The sequence below is a fragment of the Arctopsyche grandis genome, chromosome 10 (genome assembly GCF_051622035.1).
Source record: "Arctopsyche grandis isolate Sample6627 chromosome 10, ASM5162203v2, whole genome shotgun sequence".
NCBI lineage: Eukaryota > Metazoa > Arthropoda > Insecta > Trichoptera > Hydropsychidae > Arctopsyche > Arctopsyche grandis.
In genome coordinates, this window is record NC_135364.1 from 6,290,092 (window position 1) to 6,315,604 (window position 25,513).

General features: G+C 36.3%; 2 protein-coding genes across 2 annotated transcripts; one reads left to right on the top strand and one right to left on the bottom strand.

Annotated features, from left to right (window-relative positions):
* The first annotated feature begins 207 nt into the window (after positions 1-207).
* Positions 208-4,705, top strand: LOC143917866 (chromobox protein homolog 3-like). Its single transcript, XM_077439476.1, has 4 exons — positions 208-534; positions 2,839-2,964; positions 3,124-3,418; positions 3,495-4,705. The coding sequence occupies exons 1-4, from the start codon at positions 415-417 to the stop codon at positions 3,656-3,658; spliced, it is 705 nt and encodes a 234-aa protein (XP_077295602.1). The 5' UTR covers positions 208-414; the 3' UTR covers positions 3,659-4,705.
* Positions 4,706-5,049: 344 nt separating this feature from the next.
* On the bottom strand, positions 5,050-24,494 carry Zir (dedicator of cytokinesis). The gene is made up of 37 exons (XM_077439477.1): positions 24,411-24,494; positions 24,265-24,340; positions 22,241-22,401; positions 21,953-22,169; positions 21,548-21,882; positions 21,193-21,472; positions 20,936-21,122; positions 19,446-19,639; positions 19,190-19,370; positions 18,208-18,362; positions 18,018-18,136; positions 17,798-17,954; positions 17,536-17,724; positions 17,361-17,464; positions 17,114-17,282; positions 15,780-15,909; positions 15,540-15,690; positions 15,139-15,466; positions 14,901-15,068; positions 14,716-14,825; positions 14,459-14,640; positions 12,834-12,916; positions 12,579-12,755; positions 12,367-12,493; positions 10,893-11,101; positions 10,688-10,822; positions 10,461-10,613; positions 9,418-9,576; positions 8,753-8,929; positions 8,444-8,672; positions 7,100-7,229; positions 6,860-7,031; positions 6,608-6,788; positions 6,341-6,534; positions 6,061-6,266; positions 5,843-5,989; positions 5,050-5,772 (listed from the first exon to the last, which is right to left on the bottom strand). Exons 1-37 carry the CDS (start codon positions 24,467-24,469, stop codon positions 5,733-5,735), a joined length of 6,171 nt encoding a protein of 2,056 aa, XP_077295603.1. The 5' UTR covers positions 24,470-24,494; the 3' UTR covers positions 5,050-5,732.
* Between the last annotated feature and the right edge of the window lie 1,019 nt (positions 24,495-25,513).

Sequence of the window (25,513 nt, forward strand, 5' to 3'; positions counted from 1 at the left end):
AAAATATTTTAGGTAATTTGGTAAAAAGTAATCGTATAACGAGTTTAAATTTCGCTCGACTTGAAACGTAAATTTACAAAACACACTAATGTACACGTACAAAAGTGAAAATAAAAATATAAAACAGTTTATATATCGCGGAAGAGTGAAGAAAAAGGCGCATTTACGATTCGCGTCGCACATCTTCAATGGACGTATTGCGCGGTGTTACGGCATCATTCAAAAGTGAGCGGTGGGCGAGAAGCGTTCGCCGTTCGCCGTTCGCCGTTCATTTCTCGCCGCTTGCCGTTTGGCGCAAATTCGGTGTTTGGCGTTTGGCGTTTGGCGCTCGACGCTCGACGACACTTGAACGAGACCAGGTTGAAGACGCACAGTCAGACAGACCGGAAGCGGAAGCGGAAGCCAAAGCGGAAGATGGGCCGACAAAGGAACAAGTCTGGATCGAGCAGTCCGGTTGGAACCGACTCTGACGGCTCCGCGCCGGACGAGTTCGTCGTCGAGAGGGTTCTCGACAAGAGGACTCAAAGGGGGAAGGTACTTTTCCCACTTCACTTCACTTCACCGCTTCCACTCTTCACTCTTCACTCATCATTCTCCACTCTCTCCAGCACGGCCCTTTGCCCTCGCGTGCGTCCCCACAATCCACACAATCCACACCCCACACCTCACTCCTCACCCTCGTCTCTGCTCCCGATCCTGGCCTCATCTTGCCTTCTTTCCACAACACGATTAGTGACTGTCTTCCATCAGTTTGACATATTCGATATGCGCTCTTATCTTTTAGGTTAAGTATGCGTAAGTAATGTTGCCAATGTCGCATTTCAGTTTCGTGCTATATTTCACTCTCATATAAATTTGGTCAACACCAAGAATAGCATCGCCCGGCATTTGCATACATTAACATACTCAAAACGTTCACGTATATAGTTCACTATCATTTGGATCCCCAAAGTTGTCTCGGTAAATCACAATTATATTCCATTGTGAATGCGAGCCTAAATTCGACACAATTCGCCGATTATTTCCAATGAGTTTGTTTTTGCAGTATTTCTGTAGGTAATTGCAGAGAATTACACAGTATAACTACTATCGAATGCTATTCTTGGTGTTTACTATAGATTTGTAAATGTTTTCTCTTTGGAATTAAATATTCAATTGCATCAAATCACTAAACTTTGTATTTAAAACTGCTCCGTCGACATCGATGATGTATGCTTTAGTTTAAAAGTTTCTATGGTAAGGAATAATTGGAATTGAAACCGTATAGGGAGTTCTCAAATATCACTAAGTATACTAAAAAAATTACTCCATAAGAGCGAACTCATATTACAATAAAATTTGCAATTAAATTAGTTGTATCAATTTAAGTAATAAAGGAAATTTTGCCGTAGTTTTTTATATTATAAAATGTCTATACTATACTATTTCAGAATTATATTCAATGCACGTTGAATATTATCAAGAATTTGAAGACTTTTATTTAGTACAAATATATACCGTTTTGTATTATTGTCAAATAATTGTATTAACAAATTAAATGGCCAGTATTTTAATCGATTTAAATAAGTATATGAATCAGTTTTCGAGTAGTATTTTACTAATAAAATGATCAATATTATATAGGTTTTTCATTTCAATTCAATATTGAAAAGGGGTGGGTTAATTTGATATAAAAATGGTTTAATTTGCAATGAAAAAAAGGTCAATTTGGAATGAAAAACATGTATTATCATTAAATAAATAACAAATGTATAAAATAAATTGAAAATCTGACGTACATCCACCAGAACAAATAGCAATGCCCGTTGAATGGATTTGTCCGTCAATATCGTACCAACTTTGTGTTAATACGATCAAAAAAGTAATACTGACCATTCGTCCAAATAAAACTTACCATTTATGTTTAAATACTAATAAAAATGGCAAAGTTTCAAAACGATCGGACGACTGTTGGGAATTTAGCTCAATCGTTTGCAAAGTAAACCTTAAAAGAGCCTTGTAAAAGTATACTGAACGATGGATACTGGCCGTTTAACCGTTTGCCCTCGGCCGTCTTCCATAGAATCTCTGATCTTTGCACGGGATTTTGAGCCTTATATGCGCCTATTTCAACTGTTTTAAGGTTCAAAATTGGTTGAATATATTACCGAGAGATGAATGCCATCTATTCAATTTGCTTAAAATGAATATATACCAGTCAAAAATTAGTTTTTGTGGAACCATACTGAAACCTCGTTTATGTGACGTCACGTCTTCATACAATTATGACGAATGATTATTTGACAATTAATCCAAAACTACGAGATATATTATGTATTGTATTGTTTAAAATAATACTTTATGTGTTAATCAACATATCTGGTTACTTGAGTAAATATTAAAATCTGTATTTAAGGTCGAAAACTCGATTGCCAAATTTGCGAAAAAGGTGCCGCGCCGCGTACAAAGCTTGTTCGCTATATTTACTGCCGCGGGCAAAGGGTTAATATGAATACTGACCGTTTATATTTAAATACTGAAAAATATAGACAGTAATACGTGCCATTAAAATATTATTGTATACTTCAAAGTTGATGAGTCATAGTTTAGTGAATAATGTTGTATACATTCAATTCCATCCTTACACGTTCCGATAATGTATAAATAAATTCTTTTTACGTACACTATTGTGGCTTCATATCTGAAGAATCATATAAGAAACTTTAAAAAAGGGCATCACATTTTGTGTGTTCGAATATAAGTAATCGGATAATATATATATATATTATAGATTTATAATGTTAACTCTAACTATTGAGAAATATGACAATAGACAAGGTGTGTGTGTTTTTATTATAGGTGCAGTACCTTCTCAAGTGGAAGGGCTATAAGGAGGAGGAGAGTACATGGGAACCTCAGGAGAATCTCGATTGCGAAAATTTAATATTAGCGTACGAAGAGGCGAGAAAGGAAAAAGAGTCGACGGTAAATTATATCATTAAGACACGTTCAATTCATAATGTTTGCATATTCTTCGCCGATTCTATTGACATGTGTGTCGGCGTTTAACACTTGTTTTTTTTTTTATTTAGTTTGGTTAGTGTTTTTTGTTGAAGAGTTAATGGCAGCGTCGATAAATTTCAGGGCAAGAAGACCGAGGAAAAGAAACCCGAGAAGAGGAAGAGCGAGGCGGAGAGTAAAGACTCGGCGAAGCGAAGGAAAGCGGTGGTGTCGGACGACGACGATAAAAAATCAAAAACGTCTGAGAAATCCGATAAGAAGAAATCGGACGACTCCAAAAAGAAGAAGATAGTGAGCGCGTCGTCTTCCGACGACGAAAAGCTCACCGAGAAGAAAGCAAAGGCGGACAAGAAAGTCGACAATGATAAAACTAAAAAGACGGGCTTCGCCAGGGGATTGAAAGCGGAAAAGATCATCGGTGAGTGTTTTTTTTGTACGCTTCGTATATATGTAATGAACGTTTCCGTGTGTGTAATTTGTGATGGGTGTTTCAGGAGCTTCGGATGCGAGCGGCCAGTTGATGTTTTTGATCAAGTGGGCAAATTCGGAGGACGCAGAGTTGGTGCCGGCCAAAGTCGCCAATCTCAAGTGTCCGCAGGAAGTGATCGCCTTCTACGAGGAGAGACTAACTTGGCATTCTCAAGCAGACCAGGAATAACCGCACAATTGAACATACATAGATTGAACTATTTTTTTAAATCCTTTCACTGCCAGGCGCTGCTCTTCGAGGCCCGTGCAAAAACTGTAGAGCCCGTTCCGCGGAAATTATTCTTACATCACATTATGTAAATATTACACGGATTGTTTTCATTCAGTTCTACGATTCGGTGGATTTTTTTTTTTATATATATGTAGCGAGTTAATTTTTTATATATTACTACTGAATCGATTTTTATTCAATTGTATTTTTTATGTGTTTGATTATAATAATAATACTCACCGATTGAAAAAGTAATCACAATGCTCAATATTGGATCGTGGCAGTGTTTGCATAGGTTGATTTGGTCGGCTGACAGTGAAAGGGTTAAATCTTTGACATGACATTAGTTTTTCTACGAAGGCTAGCGTCGCCACTGATTTTAAATTTTTTTTTTTATTTTTTGAGTTTGAAAACTCAATTTTATCGATGTTTTACGGAAGAAACAATTTGTTTTTGGCCCTTTGAAGGAAACTCATATATATATATATGTTCAGTATTAGTTTTACAGTGGTTTGAATTTGACGTAAAGTTGCATTAAATTCTTGGTTTTGAAATTTAAGAATACGAAAATATAGTAAAGGTATATTTTTATGAATAATCATAGATGTGAATTCACAAACGATATTTTTTTTTTTGGTCATTTTTTTTAAGCGTGAATTGTTGACATGAGTGGATTATTCATTTTTTGTAATTTTCACTTGGAAAGCCCCTTAGGTTACCGACCCAACATTAAATATAAGATATTGTATTGTTAATTTTTTTGTAACTTGAGTTCTGATCTTTGTTAGACTGAGTCTATTTTTAAGTAATAAATGTGAATTCAACATTTACTCTTTTATTTTATTTTAATTTAAACGTCCGTTTTATTAAATAAATGTGCATTTAAAAATTTTTTTGTACACTACAAAGAAATTGTGTGCATTTCTGAATGACTGATACAGATTGCATTAGAAACTTTGCTTTGATCAATGAAAAAAATATTTGCTACTTAAATGTGCACCGACAACAACCAACGCTTCTCTCTACTGGATTCCTTCATTTTTTACTCTTCAGCTTGCGACCTTCGACACCTACGACCTTGGCTTCGACTCTACGACCCGACGTCATCATTCATATTCATACGTAATACGTAAACACTTTTGACAGTTGTCAATAGCGGAGGACTGCAACGTTGCAACTTTTTGCATCTATTCTAATGCTAAAATCTATTTTTTCGAATGATCGTTTCATTAATGGTCACTATAATGCTAAAATATTTTATTCAATGCACATTGCAAGATTGTTTAATGCACAAAAATTTTTTTTAAGATACAAAGTATTTTTCTCAATGTACAGTTTAAATCGTATCGTTTTATTTTCCAAAACAAACAAAAATTGCACAATTTATATATATATATATATATATATATATATATATATATATATATATATATATATTTATAGATTTTTAATCATTGAAAGCGTACAAAAAGGATAAATAATATTGCACTTACATACATAGAAAGATTGCTTCACTTAAATTAAGAGATTATACATTGGATTTTGTGCTGTCATGGAATAAATATGATATAGAACTACACAAAACTACCCTACAACTACACATATCTGGTACGAGTAAACTTTTAAATGCAGAGGTCAATTCTTTAAAACACCAATTAAGACTTGCTAATGCAAATACTACGGATAAATACTGGAAAAATACTTACAATACTATATATAAACTACTTACTAAAATATAAATCTTTTGTTTGAATTTCTTTGGTTAATCGTTGGTCAGGCTTTAAAGTATTTTGCCGATCGACATCAAAATCTACAATGCTATGCAATTTATATGAAATAATAAAAAAAAAAAGCATATTTACTTAACTGGTCATGGGTATATATGTATATATGAAGTGATCGGATCACAAGATATTCATAAAGTTTGATTATAAAGCTCGAGATTTGGAGTGCATCTAATTTACGATTACATAATACTTCTATAAATGATTACAAAATATATTTTATGACGCGTTATTTCCACGTCCGATCTTTAAGAGTGATATCTCCAGGCTTCCTTCACCATTCCGTTGCTGCAAACAAGTTTCTCCATTAGTTTCATCTCGAAATAAGACGATTCCACATAATTTATACGATATTTACCTCAATTGAGCGACATGACTAGGAGTCATCTGAATCAAAGGTGCGAGTCTTTCAGTAAAACGTTGATAGTTCCTTTCCAATTCCTTCTGGTATTCTTTTTGATCCACACCGATGAGGTTTTTGTTCTTTTTTAAGGCATCATGGCATCTGTGAATGATGACGTCATTATTAAACATTGCAATACATGTAAAGATAACTAATACAAATGCTCTAATTACTTTTTAGAGAAATCTTTGAAGCATAATCTCAGTTTGTTCGTTAGCTTAGTTGGCGGCTGAGTGCCGTCTGCGACACTTGAAAGGAAGACGAGAGCCATTTCCATCGGACCTTGATTCACAGTCGTTCCGATACAACCTTGTACTACCATTTGCAATATTTTCGTATCCACCGGTTCTTGATTAGTAGCCGCTGCCAGTTCATTTATCTAAAAACACCAAGCAATCGAAAGCATCCAAGGACGACTCAATCTTACCGATACTCTGGTACATTTGTGATTACCTTTTTCTGTATATCTTCGATGGCGACTTCGATAGGGCTCAAAACGATCTGTGTACGGTGTACGACTTGTATCCTCGTTTTGACGTACGGGAAGTGATGAGCTGTCGTTAGTATAGTCTTGCGTTTGCACTGTTCGATCAGCTCACCGTGAGCTCTGCCGCTCGTAGTGAACGGTGTTGCATAAATGAAACGTTCTGAAAACAACGATGATGATGAATATAAAAACGCAATTTGTGTATATAAAATGGTCATTGTATCATGACGTACTTATGTTGAAGTTCTTTTCGAAGTGGGTTAATTTGTATCTCAATTCGTACGGCTCAAAGAATGGTTCGACGTAGGTGATTTGGATGAAAGCCTTGTCTGGATCGAGCGTGTTCGTGTCGACTATGTTGGAGTCTTTTATGATGAATATATTCTCGGAGCCGAATCTCTGACCGTAAAAGTTCTGCAAAGAGGTTCGTTTTAAAAGAAGATTTTACTATTCGCAATTATTGTTACAAATTATAATGACTTCACCTCGAGTCGGCTGAATATTTCAGGCAATTTAGTCAACGTCGGTTCTTTGTAGATGAACTCTTCGCCGTTCAGATCTCCGAATTTCGATCCATAAAATCCTACCCTGAAGTAAGTGCCGAACACTCTTTTGCCGCTTAATTGCTCTATTCTAGTGAATGCTTCATTCAGTTTTCTAAAAATAATTGAAATTAGAAATTGCCCATATTTTTCATATCCGTACTACATATTTATATATTATACCCGTGAATATTTGCTAGTTTTTTGTAATCTCGGTTTGCTTCGGCGATAGGTAACAGTACTTTGTAAACATCGTTCATTGCTTCATACATTCCGGCTTTCTGGAATGAATTGGCTGCATGGTCCAATAGTCCTGAAAGATGCAAAAGTACAAACTGTAGAGAATATAGCGCAGCTGAATCAAGGTTGGTGATGTCATCTGTTTCCCTATAAAACACAAGTCGCACGATTGCATCATCGCGTTCCTGTACGAGCAAGCAGAGCTGACCTGACCTGAAATATTTTCATCCACACAAGGGCAAAGGCACAATTCGACTCGCTCCATATTAACGATAGCTAGTTGGTAGGAATCCTAGAAGCATGATCTCATCACTCAAACGCACATTGAGGATTTTTGAGGCACAGCTATACAAACAATAACCTCGAGCCCGTATAAAATCCCGAAAGCATGATGACATCACCTAACTGATATAAATCAGCGCAGCAGACTCGGACAGTAGTGTAGTCAGCCCTTCTACTGAAGTCGGTAACTAGCACTATACGCTGTTAAATACTCTGTACTTGTAAAAACTTGTATACAGAACGAAAAATAAATAATCCTCTGTTATATTCAACTCAGTGTCCATAGGCCAAAACATCTTGTCCTATAAAACCTAAGAGTTACTATTATTTAGCTTAAACCATCAGCTCATTGTCAAAGAAGACGATTATGAGTTATTGCAAATACAATGTTACAGTGAAATTATAACAGCAGTAAAATTTTTATTTCACTGAAATCATATCCAATTACATTTTCACTCGTTATAGTTCAGTGAAATCATATCAATATGACATTTTCACTTGCCGTTATTAGTCAAATTATAATTTTTGATAGTTGGATGATAGTGCGTCGCTGACACGAATCGCGCCACATAACAAACCCCGCTCCTCTCCATCCCCACTCCGATGCCAAATTTTCCCCGCAACCTCGTTTCCGTCCATTCCCACTTTCCTCATGGTCCACTATCTGTTTCAATTTTGCCTTTTTGATGCTGCATGTGTGGGACTGGATGCGGAAGCAAACACTTCATAATATCTTAGCAGCCAACACTTATTTATTTAAGGTTAGGTTAGGTTAGGTTAAGTTAGGGTTGGTTTTATTTATTTAAGATTAGGTTGTTAGAGTTGTTAGTATGTTGTAATTCGAACGCATGGTGCATTAGCGTTCGAATTAGAAATTCACTGTCATTGAGCAGTGAATTTGTAATTCTATTATTACATCCGTACTCACCGCTTGAGTCAGTGAAATTATAATCTCACTGACAATAACAGTTTCACTGTAACACATACATACAATAAGTTAATAACCTTGCAATCCCTGTTCGGTGAAATCTTTCCCGAGACAAATCCCCTCATTTCTTGGAGCCATCACATCATCAGATACGGCACTCTCCTGTAGAGCATTCGGTGTAACGTTCTGCAGTGCCACAGCTCCGCCTTGAACACCGGATCCTCCGTTACCCAAAAGTACCAAATATTCAGCGACTAGGGCAGCACTGTGCACCAGACACATGGCAGCTTCGGTATCATTAGATCGCTGTCAGATTAAATAAAAAATCACATGTCAAACATACACTAGAAAAAATTTCAAACATTAGACCAGAAAGATATGCTTACTTCCATATGCTTCTGCGCCATGTTGGCCAACCATGTGAGACGGAGATCGGGACTGTTTTGATAACCTTTGGCAATTCGGTGCATCAGATCTAACAGCATTTCAGGATCTTCTTGGAATTCTTTCATTTTGACAGTGTCTGATAGAATCATATGCAAATTGAAGACTAGATCTTTCACCTGCGAATGTGAATTATTGCATATTCAATATAACAATATACACTTGTTCTGGGAAAGATTCTTACTAACACTTGCCACACTGTGATGGATAGTGAGTGAACAAGAGCTATGTTTTATTTAATATCTCCAAATAAACTGAAAGCAGGGTCTTCATATTGTATACATTCCTCATCAAAGCCTCTGTGATTCGAGTTATGTCATTACGAAATAAAAACATTGATCAATATCAACAGAAATACGAAGGAGATGGGTAATTCAGTACGCCGCGTTCAACAGTCAGTGTGAGAATGATATCCGCCTTGGAATGACGGCTCTGCTTCAGACGTTATTTTTTCTATTTCTTGCATACAATTTTATAGCTAATTACATTGATTAACCTTGTAGATTTTGTATTATTTTAACTTAAAACACACATTTTTAACTGGACGCTTGGCGTCCAGCACAGCAAGGCAAGTGTTACCGAATGGCTTTTATACAATGATACAAACCTGTTCAGGGAAAGATGTATCCTGCAAATCGGTATCTTGTTCAGCATACAAAAGGATGGTTTTTAAAGATCGCCGCAACGAATCTTCGCTGAACGTCGCACTTGTACCGACGAGAGAGCTCAAAGACATGGTCACTTGCATCTTGACTCTTGCGAAATTCTAAATATACATAAAATAAAATCAAAACGACATATACAAATTCAGACTTCTACATACATAGATTTCATGAATAAATAACCAGCAGAATAGACAAGTGGTTAGTATATAGTGTTTGAACAAAGTGGTCATGGGTTCAAATCCCACTGGTTTCCGCTGGCCATACCTTGGATTTATGACTCCAAATCGATCGTTACCTACCAGAGTTTACCAATTTATATGACTTTCATTGAAACAGTTCCAATAAATTGGCAACCTTACCCATTTTTCTCGAGTTTTCGGCAATCTCGAATTTCGATGAATTGTATAAAATGATGCAAATTTACAAATTTGACCATAGATGTCTCTGTGGATGTTGATTGATATGTCTTTACTTTGTATATAATACTAATAATACTTGTATCAAATCATCATATATATAATATCGCTATTCTGTGTGTCTGTCTGAGATAACGCTCGACGTACATACATACATATGTACGTCGACATACATATGTACGTCACAGCTAAACTACTGCCAAAAACGTATATACGAATACAATAACAAAAGAAAAAAACTTCTATATATAATATTTATTACCATTGTTTCCTCTTGGCAGAGAATTTACCGCCATCTATTGAAAATTTATTTTTCTATTGGTGTTTTATATTGTTTACATATAAACAATTAAATATATTTAAAAGGTATTTGAAAAAAATTCGACCGCGTGGGGATCAAACACATGACTGACGACACATTTCTTTTACTTTTTTTATTATTTAATAACTTAATATGCCAACACCCATGCGATGATATGTCATCGGGTACAATACTAGTGTACAGTGTTTCTGGCCAGGAAGGCGCATTGGGGTTACCTGTGAGGCCTTTCCGTTATAAATATATTTACATTGCCGATTTCATAATTCTGCCTCATGAGTAAGTACAGAGTAGCTGCTGCATGAGCTCGGACGGCACCACACAACGCGCCACAATGACGAAGAAGCACGAGACACAGTTCACCGCATTGTTCCGTCTCGGAATCGAACACCAGCCAATGGAACTGAAACGTATCATTTCTATATCAGTATAATCGTTGACAATATACATACAACATTCATATAGACTTTTACGAACCTTGAAGACCAGCGAGCGTTGGGTGGCAAACATATGTTGCAAGACGTTGGTGCTTTGGTTCTTGGCGAGTCCGTGCAAGAGCACTTTCAACACCCAGCCGAAGATGCTGTGATGAGAGTCCCATGATGATGCAACCTGGCAATTGAAATTCGTAAGAGATACCGGCGTGTAAAAATATGCTAATGATTGATGTTGAAGGACGTACTTGGACTATGGTTTCCAATGTGTGTAGAACTGTCAGGGATATGTCGGCGGCTAGTGCACCTTCGAGATGGGTCGGAGGTAGAACGGCTGATCCGCTGCTTTGCGCTATCGGACCGGCTATGGTGAGGGATGCTGCAGCGCTGCCGACCCGTGTCAATTCTTTGCGCCATCTCTCTCTGTTGCCGCCTGTCATCGTGTTGTTGTTGCAACCTATGATGTATCAGTAAATGAATTTGGTACGAGATGTTCAAGCTTTCCATTTTTTTCTTACTATTGATCGACACATACGTGACACATATAAATACTATATAAACCGAAAAGCTCTTTTTTTAAACATGAAAATCATTAGATTTTATTAAAACACTAGCTGAACCCGGCTATGACACACTAACGCATGCAATTCCCGTTCCCGTTAATACTTAATAATCAAATTAAATTACAGTAATGATAATTTGTCGGAAAAACGCAGGCGGTGAACACATTTGTCATTATTCAATTGTTTGTTTATTTTACCCTAACAACGCAGGTGGCGAGGCGAATACATTTGAAATTATTGCGTTGCAATGCCACTCATTCTTGTTTTTTCGTTCCCCTTCCTGTTTTTGGGCGATTTATTTTACAGAAACTATCGCGGGCATATACACAATAACTAGGGACACGTATTTTGATCATTTTGCTATTAATTTGCTAATAATTGATGCTAAATTCGTAAAATATGCGAATAAATGCTAAAATAACAAACAAAAGTGAAATTTGCATAAAATTTATAAAATTAATAGACAATTTAGAAGGGTTTTCCTATCCGTTTGGCCATTTATTATGTGAAGAAATTGAGGGGATAAAACAGAGCTTGCAGTTTACCATAGACGGTGTTTTTTCTGTCGAAATCAAGCAACTGCTTTTGTCTACTACTGTATATATTAGACAAAAGTGTGGATACTGAAAGGTATTTTAGTAAATACAATTTAATTGTTACCGATCGTCGCACAAATCTCAAAAAATAATCTGTAGAAATATGCTCCATGTTGAGTTTTAATAAATTTTAATTGGTATTATATTTTTATATTCATATTTTTTATCTTTGTATTTTTATATTCATGTTTTTTTCATTGAAATTTTAATTCCAAAACATTTTTTAAATTTTTCTATTTTTTTTTTAATTGCCGTGTTGTCTTTAAATTGTATATATGTATGTATATATCAATTTTATTAAAATTCATCGAAATTTTTTATTATTTAAAATTAAACTCTTCATAAAAATAGATGCTAAAATTGAACATTTTTAATGCCCTAAAACGCTAAAATTCAAAATGAATATGCTAAAATTGACAAAAATGGATGCCCAAAATACGTGTCTCTAACATTAACTCATGTAAGTTTCATCGCAATCGGTTGAATGGTATAGGAACGCATACGTGACAGACACACAGACAGACAAACATTGATTTTTTATTATATATATACATAGATAGTACCTTTACGTCTCATTATCATTTCACTTCGTGCCGAACCTTGTCCGAGTATCATATCTTCTAATTTGGTCTTGATATCGGTCGTTTTACGAACAATTTGCTGTGTGTTCTTTTGAATTTCTTTCTTTCCCTATTTAGAAGTAAAATATGCATATTTAATTAATATAATATATACAATGCAGAATTATATATATGTAGATGTGTTTTCATCATACTTTGTATTCAAAAAAGGCGAAGCACAAATTTAGAACTTCCAAAAGCGTATAAATCCTCGTCGGAGACAGTTCACTGCACCACTTAGTAATCGCCGCTTTATCAACACTCTTCAAAACCCAAATGAAACACATAAGAATGTTCCTCGTCGTCTCGCTATTGAGATTTGCCCTCGAAGTCTAAAATAAGATTCAATTAACAATAGCGGTTTAAAATAAGCATACATATGTACATATGTAGCTTCATACAAATCATACCTTTTTATATTCACACGAGTCCGGTGTAAGTAAACCGGAATATGACGAACTGTTGATACAATCTTCGCCAAGTTGCAACCGATCTGAAAATCAATGAATCACATTGAGTAATTTTTTTTTTTTAATCATATATAATATCGCAATTATGTGTGTGTATCTGCGATAACGCTCGCCGTACTATAATAGTCGTTTCAATTTGACATACATATGTACGTCACAGCTAAAACACTACTAACAAAATGTACCAATATAATAACGAAAGAAAAAAACTTCTATATGTACTGTTTGCTACCAATGTATCCTCTAGGCAAGCCTCTGAGCATTTAGCGCTATCTATTGAAAATTTATTTAAATAATTAATTAAGTTTTATATTGTTTATGTGTAGGTAGTTTTTACCATTTTTTTTTCATATTGAACAATTAAATATAAATATTTAATTAAATATATTTAAAAGGTTTTTGAAAAAAATTCGACCGCGTGCGGATCGAACACCGAACTGACACATTTATTTTTTTATTTTTATTTAATAACTTAATATGCCAACACCTATGGGAAAATATTTCATCGGGTACAACACTAGTTTTTTAAATAAATTTATACTTTAACCCTTTGAATGCTGACCAACGACGATTAGCGTTTTGCCAACAATTCCATGAGCCTGAAATACGCCGATAGGCGTTGTTTTTTTTAGTATGTGGAAAATAAACAAGAATTCTACCCGCTAAGCCTTTCCAGGTAGCATTGAAAAGAAATGCATTGAACATGGGTCGTGTAATACATGTTTATAAAGATTGGTTTACACCGGAATTTCTGAATTTATAACCATAGCAGAATTTCTCGATGGAAATCCCTAAGTGCTGAGTATTTTATATTGTGGCTTGGCATTTCAACAATGAAGAAGATGGAACTAGTTTTGGAAAAATACATTCATCAATAGACTTCTTTTATTCATTTTAAATTCTTGCAAGATATATTAGAGTCTAAATACACCTTTACCAAACTAGAAATCCTCGGCGGTAGTTTTTACAATTTTTTCTATTGGATTTTTAAATAATTCTAGTTGGAAATGTTGGCGAAATTTTCAGCGTGACAGGCTTTCAACATAAAAAACGTCAGCACTCAAAGGGTTAACAGTTTAGCCCTAAAGTGACACATATGGTTTTAAACTTTATATTCAAATAGCAGGTACGTCAGAGAAATGTAATAATAATAGAAGTGGCTTTAGGCGTCATAGTGTTGAAAGATTTTGGTATGGCTGTCGCCATCCTTAATTAGTTTCTGCCAAAGTCGTCGTTAGTGTGCATTCTGCAACTTTCAATGAGGCACTTCCTCGTCTTGCAAGTAATATGAACAAATGTTTATCAAACATACGTCAAATACCAAACACCACACACAACTGTGGAAGAAACTAATTAAGTATGGCGATAGCCATACTGCAATCTTTCAACACTATGACACCTAAAGCTAAATATATTATTATTAAATTTTTCTGAGGTAGGTTGCTTGGTTGCCAATTTGGTAAGGAACCGTTTCAACAATGAAAACAGATAACTTGGCAAACCCAAGTCTGACCAGCCATTGGCAAACCCATGTCTATACTGCATATTTGTAACAAATACAACACCTTTTCCTTGCAAAAATCCTCTGTACAATTGAGCATCTGCATCCATAACGATGGCTAGCAACGGTATATAGAGAGCGGCCACCCTAGCCTTCACTTCCGGCTCCGAAAATCGACTATCGGAATCGTGCGAAGTCAGAAGACTCAAAACGGCACAAACTGCTTTGCCTTGAAGAACGGGACTTCTAAACGAAGAAAAAGTACAGTCAAATATAACGAAACTATTGTACTATCTTATAAGCAAATCAATAAGACCCAACTGAATTTCCAAGACTGCTGCAAGCTCGCTCAATAACAAACCGACGATGAAATGCTGGTATCGAAATTCCGGACTCAACTCTGCGAAGCACCCTTTATCTCCACTGCTCAACTGAAATGCAAGTTTATAATAATATTAGCACTGAAATTGAATCACAAAGTATTAAAAATACAAAAAAAAACCCACCTGATATGATATATTGGACGAATGACTATGTGTTGAATGTGTCGAATGTGATGAATGTGTCGACGGAGACGGACTCGATGGACTGGTCGGACTAGTATAAGGTGTACCGTACGGCAGATTCAACGATATGTAATGCTCGTGCGAACATATGATCCGCAAAAACGAAACCTAAAATCAAAACTACACGTAGAAACACAATATAAAACTGACAAAATGGTAAGTTAGTTAGTGCACGCACTTTGTAATGTATGAGTGGCACTGCATCAGGCAGCGAAGCGATCTTCGCCGACATCTGTTTGTAGTAGGTTCTGATCAAGCCGAAGACGAACCCTCGATCCATAATGCTCAGCAGGTCGAACAGGAAGAACGCGAGGCTGTTGTTCAAGGACGACGTCAGACGAGCGTCTTTGCCGTATCGGCTTATGATCTCCGCGGTTGTGTTGCTCACGAGCGTGGTGATATCTTCGGTGTACTGTTCGGAGAATCTGGTTTTTCTCGGAGCATCCAAAGTGCCGTTCCACCAAAGCTGCTCCACCATCGATTTGATCATCAATTCGAACAGAGTCCTTGAATGTAATTTGTCAGCGTTGTTAAGATGTGAATACAATTGGTGATTTCTGATTGTGATTTTGAATTTACCATGAATTTTGCATTGCCAAGTCTCTGGTGGTTCCTCCGGCGACAACCCACTGGAGTGAAAGCTCTTCGTGAAGCACTTTGCATGTCGTATTTTGAGTGTTGCCGGTGTTTCCGGAGCTGGTCAAATTTGAACACCATTCGAACATCTCACCTGAAAGTTTCAAATGTGGAACTTTATCATTAAAATCTGTTTGTTGTATGATATAGACTTGCAAATGTACTTGTTTTAAATCATCTAACCTGGAATATGTGAGTGTTGAGTCGTAGGCAAGGTTTTATGCGGACGTGGGACTAAACACTGGAATTGAACGTAGGAGCCTAATAGTGAGCTTCTTCCGTGAAAATCGCAAGTGCTGTTTTCGTTCATGTTCTTTAAATGTAGATATGAAGAAGGTTCAGTATAATATTACAAAAGATACAAAAATTAGTAAAATTTTCACAATACTTCATCTAGTGGCATAGTGAGGGTAAATGACGTCCAGGACAAGAACTTTTTTGGGCTCAAATCAGGCGCCACATTATTGCTTTTAATACAAAGTACACATATGTAGGGTTGAAATTGAACGAAAGGCTGATGTATGGGCTATGGCTGAGAAAGAGTATGTTACGACTGATTGTGAGAAGGGGATGAAAAGGGGGCAGAAATGTAACGGTTAGTCGCAGTTGGACCCGTGCTCCGCGCGGTTGGTCACTAATCCCCCGCACGTATCGTCTTAATAAACAACATGACTGAAAATGCACGTGTTTGATCTTCACGTCAACCGCCACATCCCAACAGTGGTCCTGAACAGCGTCATCTGTCAGGATTCTATACCACATATACTTATATACTTGGTCCACTCTAGGAAGATATTTAAACGTACATGCTACCTCCCTCACTGCCTCTCGACCAATAGCATTTCGTGCAGACAGTAGAACACTTGTACGCGCAAAATGCTATTGGTCGAGAAGCGGTGAGGGAGATAGCATGTACGGGATGCGGTACATCCGCTCTAAAATCGCCAGACAAATTGAACGACAGATTAACGGACGGCTGCTTTAAATGCAAGTCTCGTCTTCTCGAATGATAGATTGCACATCAGATGACGGGTAACCTTTCGATGTGCACAGTGCAATCTATCATTCGAGAAAACGAGAATTACGATTAAAGCTGCCGTTCTGTTAATCTGGCGATTTTAGAGCGGATGCACCAAACCCATTGTGATTTTTGTTATAGCTTTAAAATACTTATAATTAAGTATCTAGCGAATGTCTTACTCTGTTTATATGTCATTTATATTTCACTACGTTTACAAGGATTTCGATATTTCTATTTTAATTCAATATTCATTCAATATCTCAACTATCTCAATATTTATTTTTACTTGAACGTACTAATCGGTGTTATTATTTTTGTATCGGTGGTACAAAATGTCATTTTGTGACAAATATACATAAAAAAAAAAATTTTGCTACTTGGCCCCCCCAAAAATTTTGGTGCGCCCGGGGCATCGATAATCCCATCTCTTTCCCCTTTGCCACACCACTAGCTTCACCTATTGATACTTCATATATAAATAAAGTAATAAACTTACCGTGATATTAGTGAAGATTTGTGTCATGCAACAAAATATATCTTGCGCAATGTTTAACTGTTGACCGTGCAAAAGTGGAGGCATTACAAGTAAGAATATCAACTTGTCCAAAACCACCGGTAAACTTTTGACTAAGGGTTCAATTGCACTGTTCGGCAGTTCAATAATACTGAAACATTTTTTTAAATTATAATTATAATATAAAATAGCACTTAACAAATAATATTTCGTAAGAAATTTAAATAACCTATTTCGTAGTTCGGCTTCCATATTAGAAAGTCCAATTCTAGGTGGAATATTTCCTTCTTGTACAGCTTCGCATGCTGTTAAAAACCGTTCCATTTGTGAGTCCTAAAGTAAATAAAGAATATAAAATAAAATATGTCAAAAGAAAATAAGTCGAAATTATCAAAAATAATAACCATTGGATGAACTGAAGAATACGGATCGAGCGAAATGGTAAATATCGCCCTGTGGTTGTCTATCCATTTCGTGCCCGGCAGAAGAACATCCGGGAATATGTACGAATAATTTGGAGGCGGTGGTTCTAGCATAACCGGAAGATTATACTCACCGGAAGATAACCTACCGGAGCGACACATCGGCAACCACTAAAAAACACAATATATGTATTATATAAAAAGTTACAATAATATGCTATAAACAAAGTTCAATGTGAATTACTGTATATCCGACGGGCGTTTCAATAGTCTTCTCCGGCTCTGGAGCAGTGACCGGTTTCTTCTGACACGAAATATGATAGAAAGTAAACAGCAGATGATGCTGGTCGCCGAGATTCGCCGGCAATTTCATCTTAATCTCATCGTAAAACGACGGACATCTAAAAATGGTCGAATATTAATACAACACTCCGACTACATATGCACTTCTGCTCGGTACTTACTTGCTGTGATATGTTACTGTGGTGAAGGCTTCGGAAGTGTGTTCAGAGCATGAACTACGTCCGAATATCGAATTCAACGCATGCGACTGGTCCTCTCCGGCCATCAGTTGAATACGGATCTAAAATCAATAATCGAATTGATCATTTCCATGCGTTTTGATATTGGTTTTTAAGTTGAAAAAATACGCACTGCAATATTTCTGGCAGATCCCGTTCTAGACGTGAATGCGGTGAAGTTTAATTCTTTCGGAAAGACGTATAATAAGTTGCGATATTGATAGTGGGGTATCATTATTGGAAACAGTGGAAATGCTAGAACTTCTTTACAAGGCCTACTGTTATCATCTGAAATTCATTTAAAAACTAATTAAAACATTGTATGCTTAGATTAATCATCAGTATAATATTTCCGATAACACTGAGAAACAAAAAAAGTTAGTGAAGCGGAGAATAATCAATATTTACTAAGTTTGACTCACTGAATTCGAATATGACAATGATTTTTGATAGTTTGCTCCTGTTTATGAGATAATTCGTATAAATAAAAATAATTCGCAATTTTTACAGATTTTTGGCTTTGGCAGTCATTAACTCAAAATCTAGTATTGCTGTGCCAAAAGTGAGTATTGGAATCAATAGTTAGATATTTTTTCTTTTGATTGTGATTTTTATTGCTTTAAAATACTTATAATTAACTATGTAGCGAGTTTTAAAAGTCAAAAATATACTTTTTTCCGTAATATTATGAATTTATTTCGCTAATTTTCACTTTATCATGTTTATAAGGATTGATTTTTTTTATCTGAATTTACTTATTCGAGAGTAAAATGATTTTAAATTTAGTTAAAAATGTTGTCATTTAAAACTCGCTCGATAATTAATTATACGTATTTTAAAGCAATGAAAATCACAATTAATAGAAAGAAACATCCGAGTATTGATTCCAATACTCTTTTTTTTCCACATTAATATTATATTTTGAGTTAAAGTCTGCAAAAGCTAAACATCTGCAAAAATCACGCATTTTTAAAAACGCTCATATCTCATAAACAAGAGGAAAAAAACAACAATCATTGTCATATTCGAATTCAGTGGACCAAACTTAGTAAATATTGATCAGTCTACGCTCCTGTAACTGAAAAAATGTAATATTTTGTTACTGTGTAATTTACCAGGATATGGACTCAATTTGATCAATTCTGGCGTTAGCCCATTTCGCAATTCTTCCGGACATGGAGATATATCCAAAGTCAAAGAGCCTGGAATTGATTTTAATTTTTTCATGACCGAGCTTGGACGCTTGAGGTCTTGAAGAAACTTGTACAAGTCTTCATCGCGCATTTTATCACTTTCCTAAAAACATTCCATTATACATATTACTTACACTCTAAACAAGTACATTTCATATGAAAGCAACCATAAACAAACCTGTTTAAAGAAACTATGCATTGTAATTTTGATTGGTTTGAACGTGTCTAAATGATGAGCGATTTCTTCAGACCCCGAAGTGAGAACAGGATTCTGAGCGTGCGCACGTCGTTCTAAAGACCCTCGCCGAGTCAACGAACCACCAGCTCCCTGTCTACGGAAGTGTTCGAGGCTACTAGCCGAAGACTTTCGATCTAAACAAGTTAAATTTCAATATATTTTTTTTATTTCACAAAACATGAACACTTACTTGCCTTTAAAGATCGCTCCAAAGCGACGAGTGCACTTACAGATACAATAAAATCGACATACATAAGAATTTTATACAATACGAATTCATACAAACATCCACAGACAGAAAAATTGGCAAACTGTGATAAGAAACGATCCACCTGGAGTCACAAACCAAGGAATGGCCAGCAGCGGGACTGCAACCTGTGACTATTCTACTCGTAAGCATAATATGCCAACCACTAGTCCATGCCGCTGGTTAACTAACTTACAACACAATCCAGATACAAAATATAAATAAACCAGCAGCATGGCCTAATGGATAGCATCGTAAACTTTCGTGCAAAGTGTCACAGGTTCGATTCCCACCAGAGTACCGTTGTTGGCCAGACCTTGCTTTGTCGAGGTCGATCGTTTCTTATCAGAATTCGCCAATTTTTCTGATCTTCATTGAAACGGTTCCTGTAAAGATTGGCATTCCCTCCCCAATTTCTATCGCAAACCTTGAGTTGTACAGTGTCTCATGGTTCGCCGATTGTATACAAAAAAAAATGCAGAAAATTTTCTCCATAGATGTCTCTGTGGATGATTAATGTACAAAAATATTCGTACTGTATTTAAAAAATGCTTATTGTACGTATTATATAATTAAAAATGTTTGCAATGTTTGACCATAGATGTCGTCTACAAAAATGTAAAAGTATATAATGGTTATATAGTACTAGCTTTATTACACGGCTTCGCTCGGTATTTGTAATATAAACCGCTTAAACATGACTAATCTAATAGTAAACATTTTATTAAATTTATTTGAATAGTTTTATTTTATATAAATTTATTTGAATACTTATCTGTTTTTTTTATTAAATTGACTGTCACGAACAAACAAACATATATAGTAAGTCTCTTATAAAAAATTATATGTACACACCCGGGGTCTGCGCCCCTTAGGGGGCGAAGCCCTAGGGCTTTGCTCTCGGCGCCTACGCCCCCGGGAACTTCGAATCCTTTGAATCGGAAAAAAAGCTAATTATTTGTTCGATGACGTCAGAACAATAGACTCGTTGACTAATAATTAAATTGACGAAAAATACGTAGGTACATACATACATACATACGAACAAACTTTAGTGTTTTATATGTAAGATATGTAATTTGATATGTTTTTTGATCTGTAAAAAGTACACCAGTCGCTTTGGATACAATCTGTTAGACGAGTGTAAATGATTAATTGAATAAATAAAAATAAAAAAAACTACCTAAACTGTTGCTTTGCGACGTGGAAGACATTGAATCTTTATCGGAGTTTATTGTAGATTCTCTTTCGAGACTATTCGAGCCGGATATGACGTTCATGAGATATACAGCCGTCCAAGCAAACGGCATTCTGTATTTGCCGAGTCGATCGCAAGCGGCAATAGCTCCAGATCGCACTTTATCCCGATTCTACAGATCCAAATAACACAAATTGACAAAAGTAACATATATGAATTGAAAAAATCAGTACTGAATATACCTTATCGTCTTTGATGTAGGGTTCGGCACATTCGGTTATATCACCCTGTAATACTTTTTCCAATCTTATAACGAGAAACAAATCAGGAGTCGGGTGTGTGATATCGAATACAGCACTTCGGCTAAGTGTAGACATATCGCAATTAGTTACGTGAGAACTCAACATCTGCTTAATACTATCAGAATTCATATCAAAATAAAAATTTTCCGACACTTTCTTCTTTTCTTTAGCGTCGTAAATAGCCATTGAAGCAAACATCGGCTCAACTTCTAATTCAAGCCTGAAAAGAACACTCTGTTATATAAAATTCATAAGTAAACATATTCAATAAGTATAGTATTGGAATTGTTTATACTTTAAATCCAGACAATTCACAAGAATCCGATGTCCTATAATTTCACTCGGAGGTTCAGCTTGCACTCTTTTCTCGACCGCTTCTTCATCATCAATGTAAGATGCGTACAAACCTAACAGACCGCCTTTCCGACCCTCCATACGTCTCGTTTCGTTCAATTGATCCAACTGCTCTGGTGGTCGTCTTTCCAACAAATCAGGAAGAAGCGGATCTGATGAAGAGCTTCGTAAGTCCAAACTAGCCCAAGAGCCGCGCGGTGTTAGAGTATCGTTACATGACGACGCTGATGAAATCGACGAGACAGATTGGCGGCCACTCGACGGTTGAGAATAACCCTGGATAACAACAAACGCTTAGACAAGCTTTTAATTTTTTTTTTGTAATACAACAGTTAGTAGTACGGACTTGTAAGGTGAGTTCTTCGCTGGGAGTTGAAACGATCTGAGTGTCGATGTCGACTTCATAATCTTGTCTGGGAATCGTTTGCAAAACCGTGTGCCGTTCGTTGACTTTCTCCCGTGAACAGCATGAGCTAGAGAACGATCGATACTGATAGTCAACGGCCACCCAGTCCGACGTGTGACATCTGACGCATTCTCGGACGTGTAACGACACATCTCCCCTATAAGACGTGTGAACAATTAAATCAAATGATGGGTTTACTTCGATTCGAATGTGTCGGTTGATACTTACAAATCTTCTTCTGGCATAGCATGTTTGATGGTTCTTATTTTTCGGGGCACTACTGAAACGTCTACGTCGTTTGCTGGATATGCCAGTGGGTCTCTATCGGTGATGAGACGGGAAGACAATTCCTCCCAGTCTGGTGGATCCACCATGTCGTTCAAAGACATCTGAAAATGTAACGATTGTAAACATTAAATACCTTTTTATTAAGTACTAGTGTTCTTATCCGGCTTCGCTTGGTATTTTTAATATCAACCGCTTAAACATGGCCAATCTAATAGTCAATATTTTATTAAATTTATTTGAATAGTTGTATTTTATGTATATGTCATGCATTTTGAAATTTGAACTATATTTACATATACATATATGTAGGGTTGGAATTGAACGAAAGGCTGATGTGTGGGCTATGGCTGAGACAGAGTATGTTACGACTGATTGTGAGAAGGGGATGAAAAGGGGTAGAGATGTAACGGTTAGTCGCAGTTGGACCTGTGCTCCGCGCGGTTGGTCGCTAAGCCTCCGCACGTATCGTCTTAATAAACAACATGATTGAAAATCATCATGCATTTTGAAATTTGAACTATATTTACATATATATATATACATATGTAGGTTTGGAATTGAACGAAAGGCTGATGTATGGGCTATGGCTGAGAAAGAGTATGTTACGACTGATTGTGAGAAGGGGATGAAAAGGGTGTAGAGATGTAACGGTTAGTCGCAGTTGGACCTGTGCTCCGCGCGGTTGGTCGCTAAGCCTCCGCACGTATCGTCTAAATAAACAACATGATTGAAAATCATCATGCATTTTGAAATTTGAACTATATTTACATATATATATATACATATGTAGGTTTGGAATTGAACGAAAGGCTGATGTATGGGCTATGGCTGAGAAAGAGTATGTTACGACTGATTGTGAGAAGGGGATGAAAAGGGGTAGAGAGGTCGCTAAGCCTCCGCACGTATCGTCTTAATAAACAACATGACTGAAAACGCACGTGTTTGATCTTCACCTCAACCGCCACATCCCAACCGTGGTCCTGAACAGAGTCATCTGTCTGGAATCTCTACTACATATATAAACCCTATTAAATAAATTTTTAATTATAATCTTCAGCAGCGTGGATTAGTGGTAAGCATAGTATACTTTCGAGTAGAATAGTTACGGGTTCGAATCCCACTAGAGTCCCGTTGCTGGCCAGACCTTGGTTTGTGACTCCAGTTGGATCGTTTCTTATCAGAGTTTACTGATTTTCATTGAAACGATTCCTGTAATAATTGGAACTTCTTTCCTATATCTCTTGCTAATCTCAAGTTATTCAGCGTCTTGAGGTTCGCCAATTTGATTATAAAATGCTGCAAAAATTTCTCCATAGATGTCAGCGTGGATGTTTGTATGAATTCACATTGTATAAAATGCTTATGTATGTGGTCGAGTGGTCACGGTTCGATTCCCATTAGTAGCAGTTGGCCAGACCTTGGTTTTCTGACTTCAGGTCGATCGTTTCCTTTCAGAGTTTGTCAATTTTTATGATTTTCATTGAAGCGGTTCCTGTAAATTGGCATTTCCTTTCCAATCTCTCTCTCGCAAATTTAAAAAAAAAAGTTATTCAGCTACTTGAACAAGCCGCAAAAATTTTTCCATAGATGTCACTGTGGATGATTTTTGTATGAATTTGCATTGTATTAAAATGCTTGTATTAATTGTATTATTTACTTGAGCGACCTGTCAAGGCGAGTGTACATGATCGATTGAAATAAAATAAAAATAAAATATCACTTATTTGATTTGATTTGCCACAGTTGCGAATTGGATAAGAAAAATCTATGTTTTGTAAATAGATAAATAAATCACCACAGCTGGCTATTATTAGTGCAATATTTTCACTATCGAAACAAAGTAATCGAGGAAATATACATATATTTTAAATATGATGCAGATACATGTTCGTCTGCACAGATTTTAAATATTGGCGGTAAATTTCAAGCGTTGAAAAAGGGCGTAAAAAAGTCGAATTCATTACCGATGACGAACATCCGGAAATGCTGCCTGATTTGTTTTGAAATGAAACTGTACGTTTGACTTCCGGTCCTTGAGTGCTGTGAAAATAAACAAATAATATAATATGCGCGTTGCACTGATACGTCAACAATAAAGAAAACAACAAACGAGCTATGGAATGAAGAGTACCCGCTGAGTTTTTGTGAGAAAAGCCGCTGGGCCGCCATGGCCAATGGCCATAAACGTCAAACTGATGCAAGCCCAAGTATAATTTTATTGCGGCCATACTCAGCATTGCGCATTTAGTTTTTTTTTTGCTTATTTCAATCGTTTTATAATAATAAACTATAAAAATTGATATGCATATGATTAGTTTGACTGCAATTAATTTAAAAACACTTATAATATCTCATTAAAGTTTAATTATTTTTTTTTTGTTTAAATAAGCCAGCAGCATAGCTCGGACGTTAAGCTTCTGCTTACCGTCAAGAAGGTGCCGGGTTCTATCCCTGAATGAAAATGAATTTTTCAGAGTATGCTGTTGGTCAGACCTGGATTTGTGACTCCAGGTTGATCGTTTCCTATCAGAGTTTGCCAATTTTCTCTGATTTCATTGTTGAAACGGTTCCCGGAAAAAAAAATTGGCTAAAAATCCTTCCTACCTACTATGTCACCACTATTTGAAATTTGATGGATGTACAATAAAAATTTATGTACAATTCATAGATGTCTCGTTAATTTGCGAGTTTTTTCAGTGTCTCGCAATTCAACGACTTATAATAAAAAAATGCTGCATTTTGTATTTGTAATTGGCCAGGAAGGCGCATTGGGATTTACCTGTAAGGCCTTCCTGGTATATATGTAAAATAAAAAAAAAACAACATCGAATACTAGTGGTTTTACCCGGCTTCGCTCGGTATTTGTAATATAAACTGCTTAGCGTTCGCAATATATGCATATATACATTTACGCATTAAGGTCTGTTCATACCTAGTCGGCACGTACCGACTTCAGCAGGTATCCGGCCGTTCGAAGAGTATTCTTTGGTACATTTTGTATGGGTATGTTCATATCAACCGTCACGATTACGCCACGGCAGGCTTACAGCAGTACCCGACATTTCCTGTTCATACCTTACAGCAACATCCGTCAACGTATCGTATCCGTCTTTTTGGGAATCGTGGAGATATACACACGAATTACGTGCCATGAGTCTGCCGCTTTGCTGTTTTGGACCAATTATCGATAGTGACAGTTGACAGCTGTTCAAT

Bases quoted from the DNA above. Each gene is read 5' to 3' on its own strand.
- LOC143917866 (XM_077439476.1), top strand. From the start codon at position 415: ATGGGCCGACAAAGGAACAAGTCTGGATCGAGCAGTCCGGTTGGAACC. The intron at 535-2,838 runs GTACTTTTCCCA...TTTTTATTATAG, and splicing joins AGAGGACTCAAAGGGGGAAG to GTGCAGTACCTTCTCAAGTG. The intron at 3,419-3,494 runs GTGAGTGTTTTT...TGGGTGTTTCAG, and splicing joins GAAAGCGGAAAAGATCATCG to GAGCTTCGGATGCGAGCGGC.
- Zir (XM_077439477.1), bottom strand. From the start codon at position 24,469: ATGGCGGCCCAGCGGCTTTTCTCACAAAAACTCAGCGGGTACTCTTCA. The intron at 19,640-20,935 runs GTAGTTTTTTTT...TAACTTGTTTAG, and splicing joins GTCGCAAAGCAACAGTTTAG to ATCGAAAGTCTTCGGCTAGT. The intron at 18,137-18,207 runs GTGCGTATTTTT...TATTGATTTTAG, and splicing joins GATCTGCCAGAAATATTGCA to ATCCGTATTCAACTGATGGC.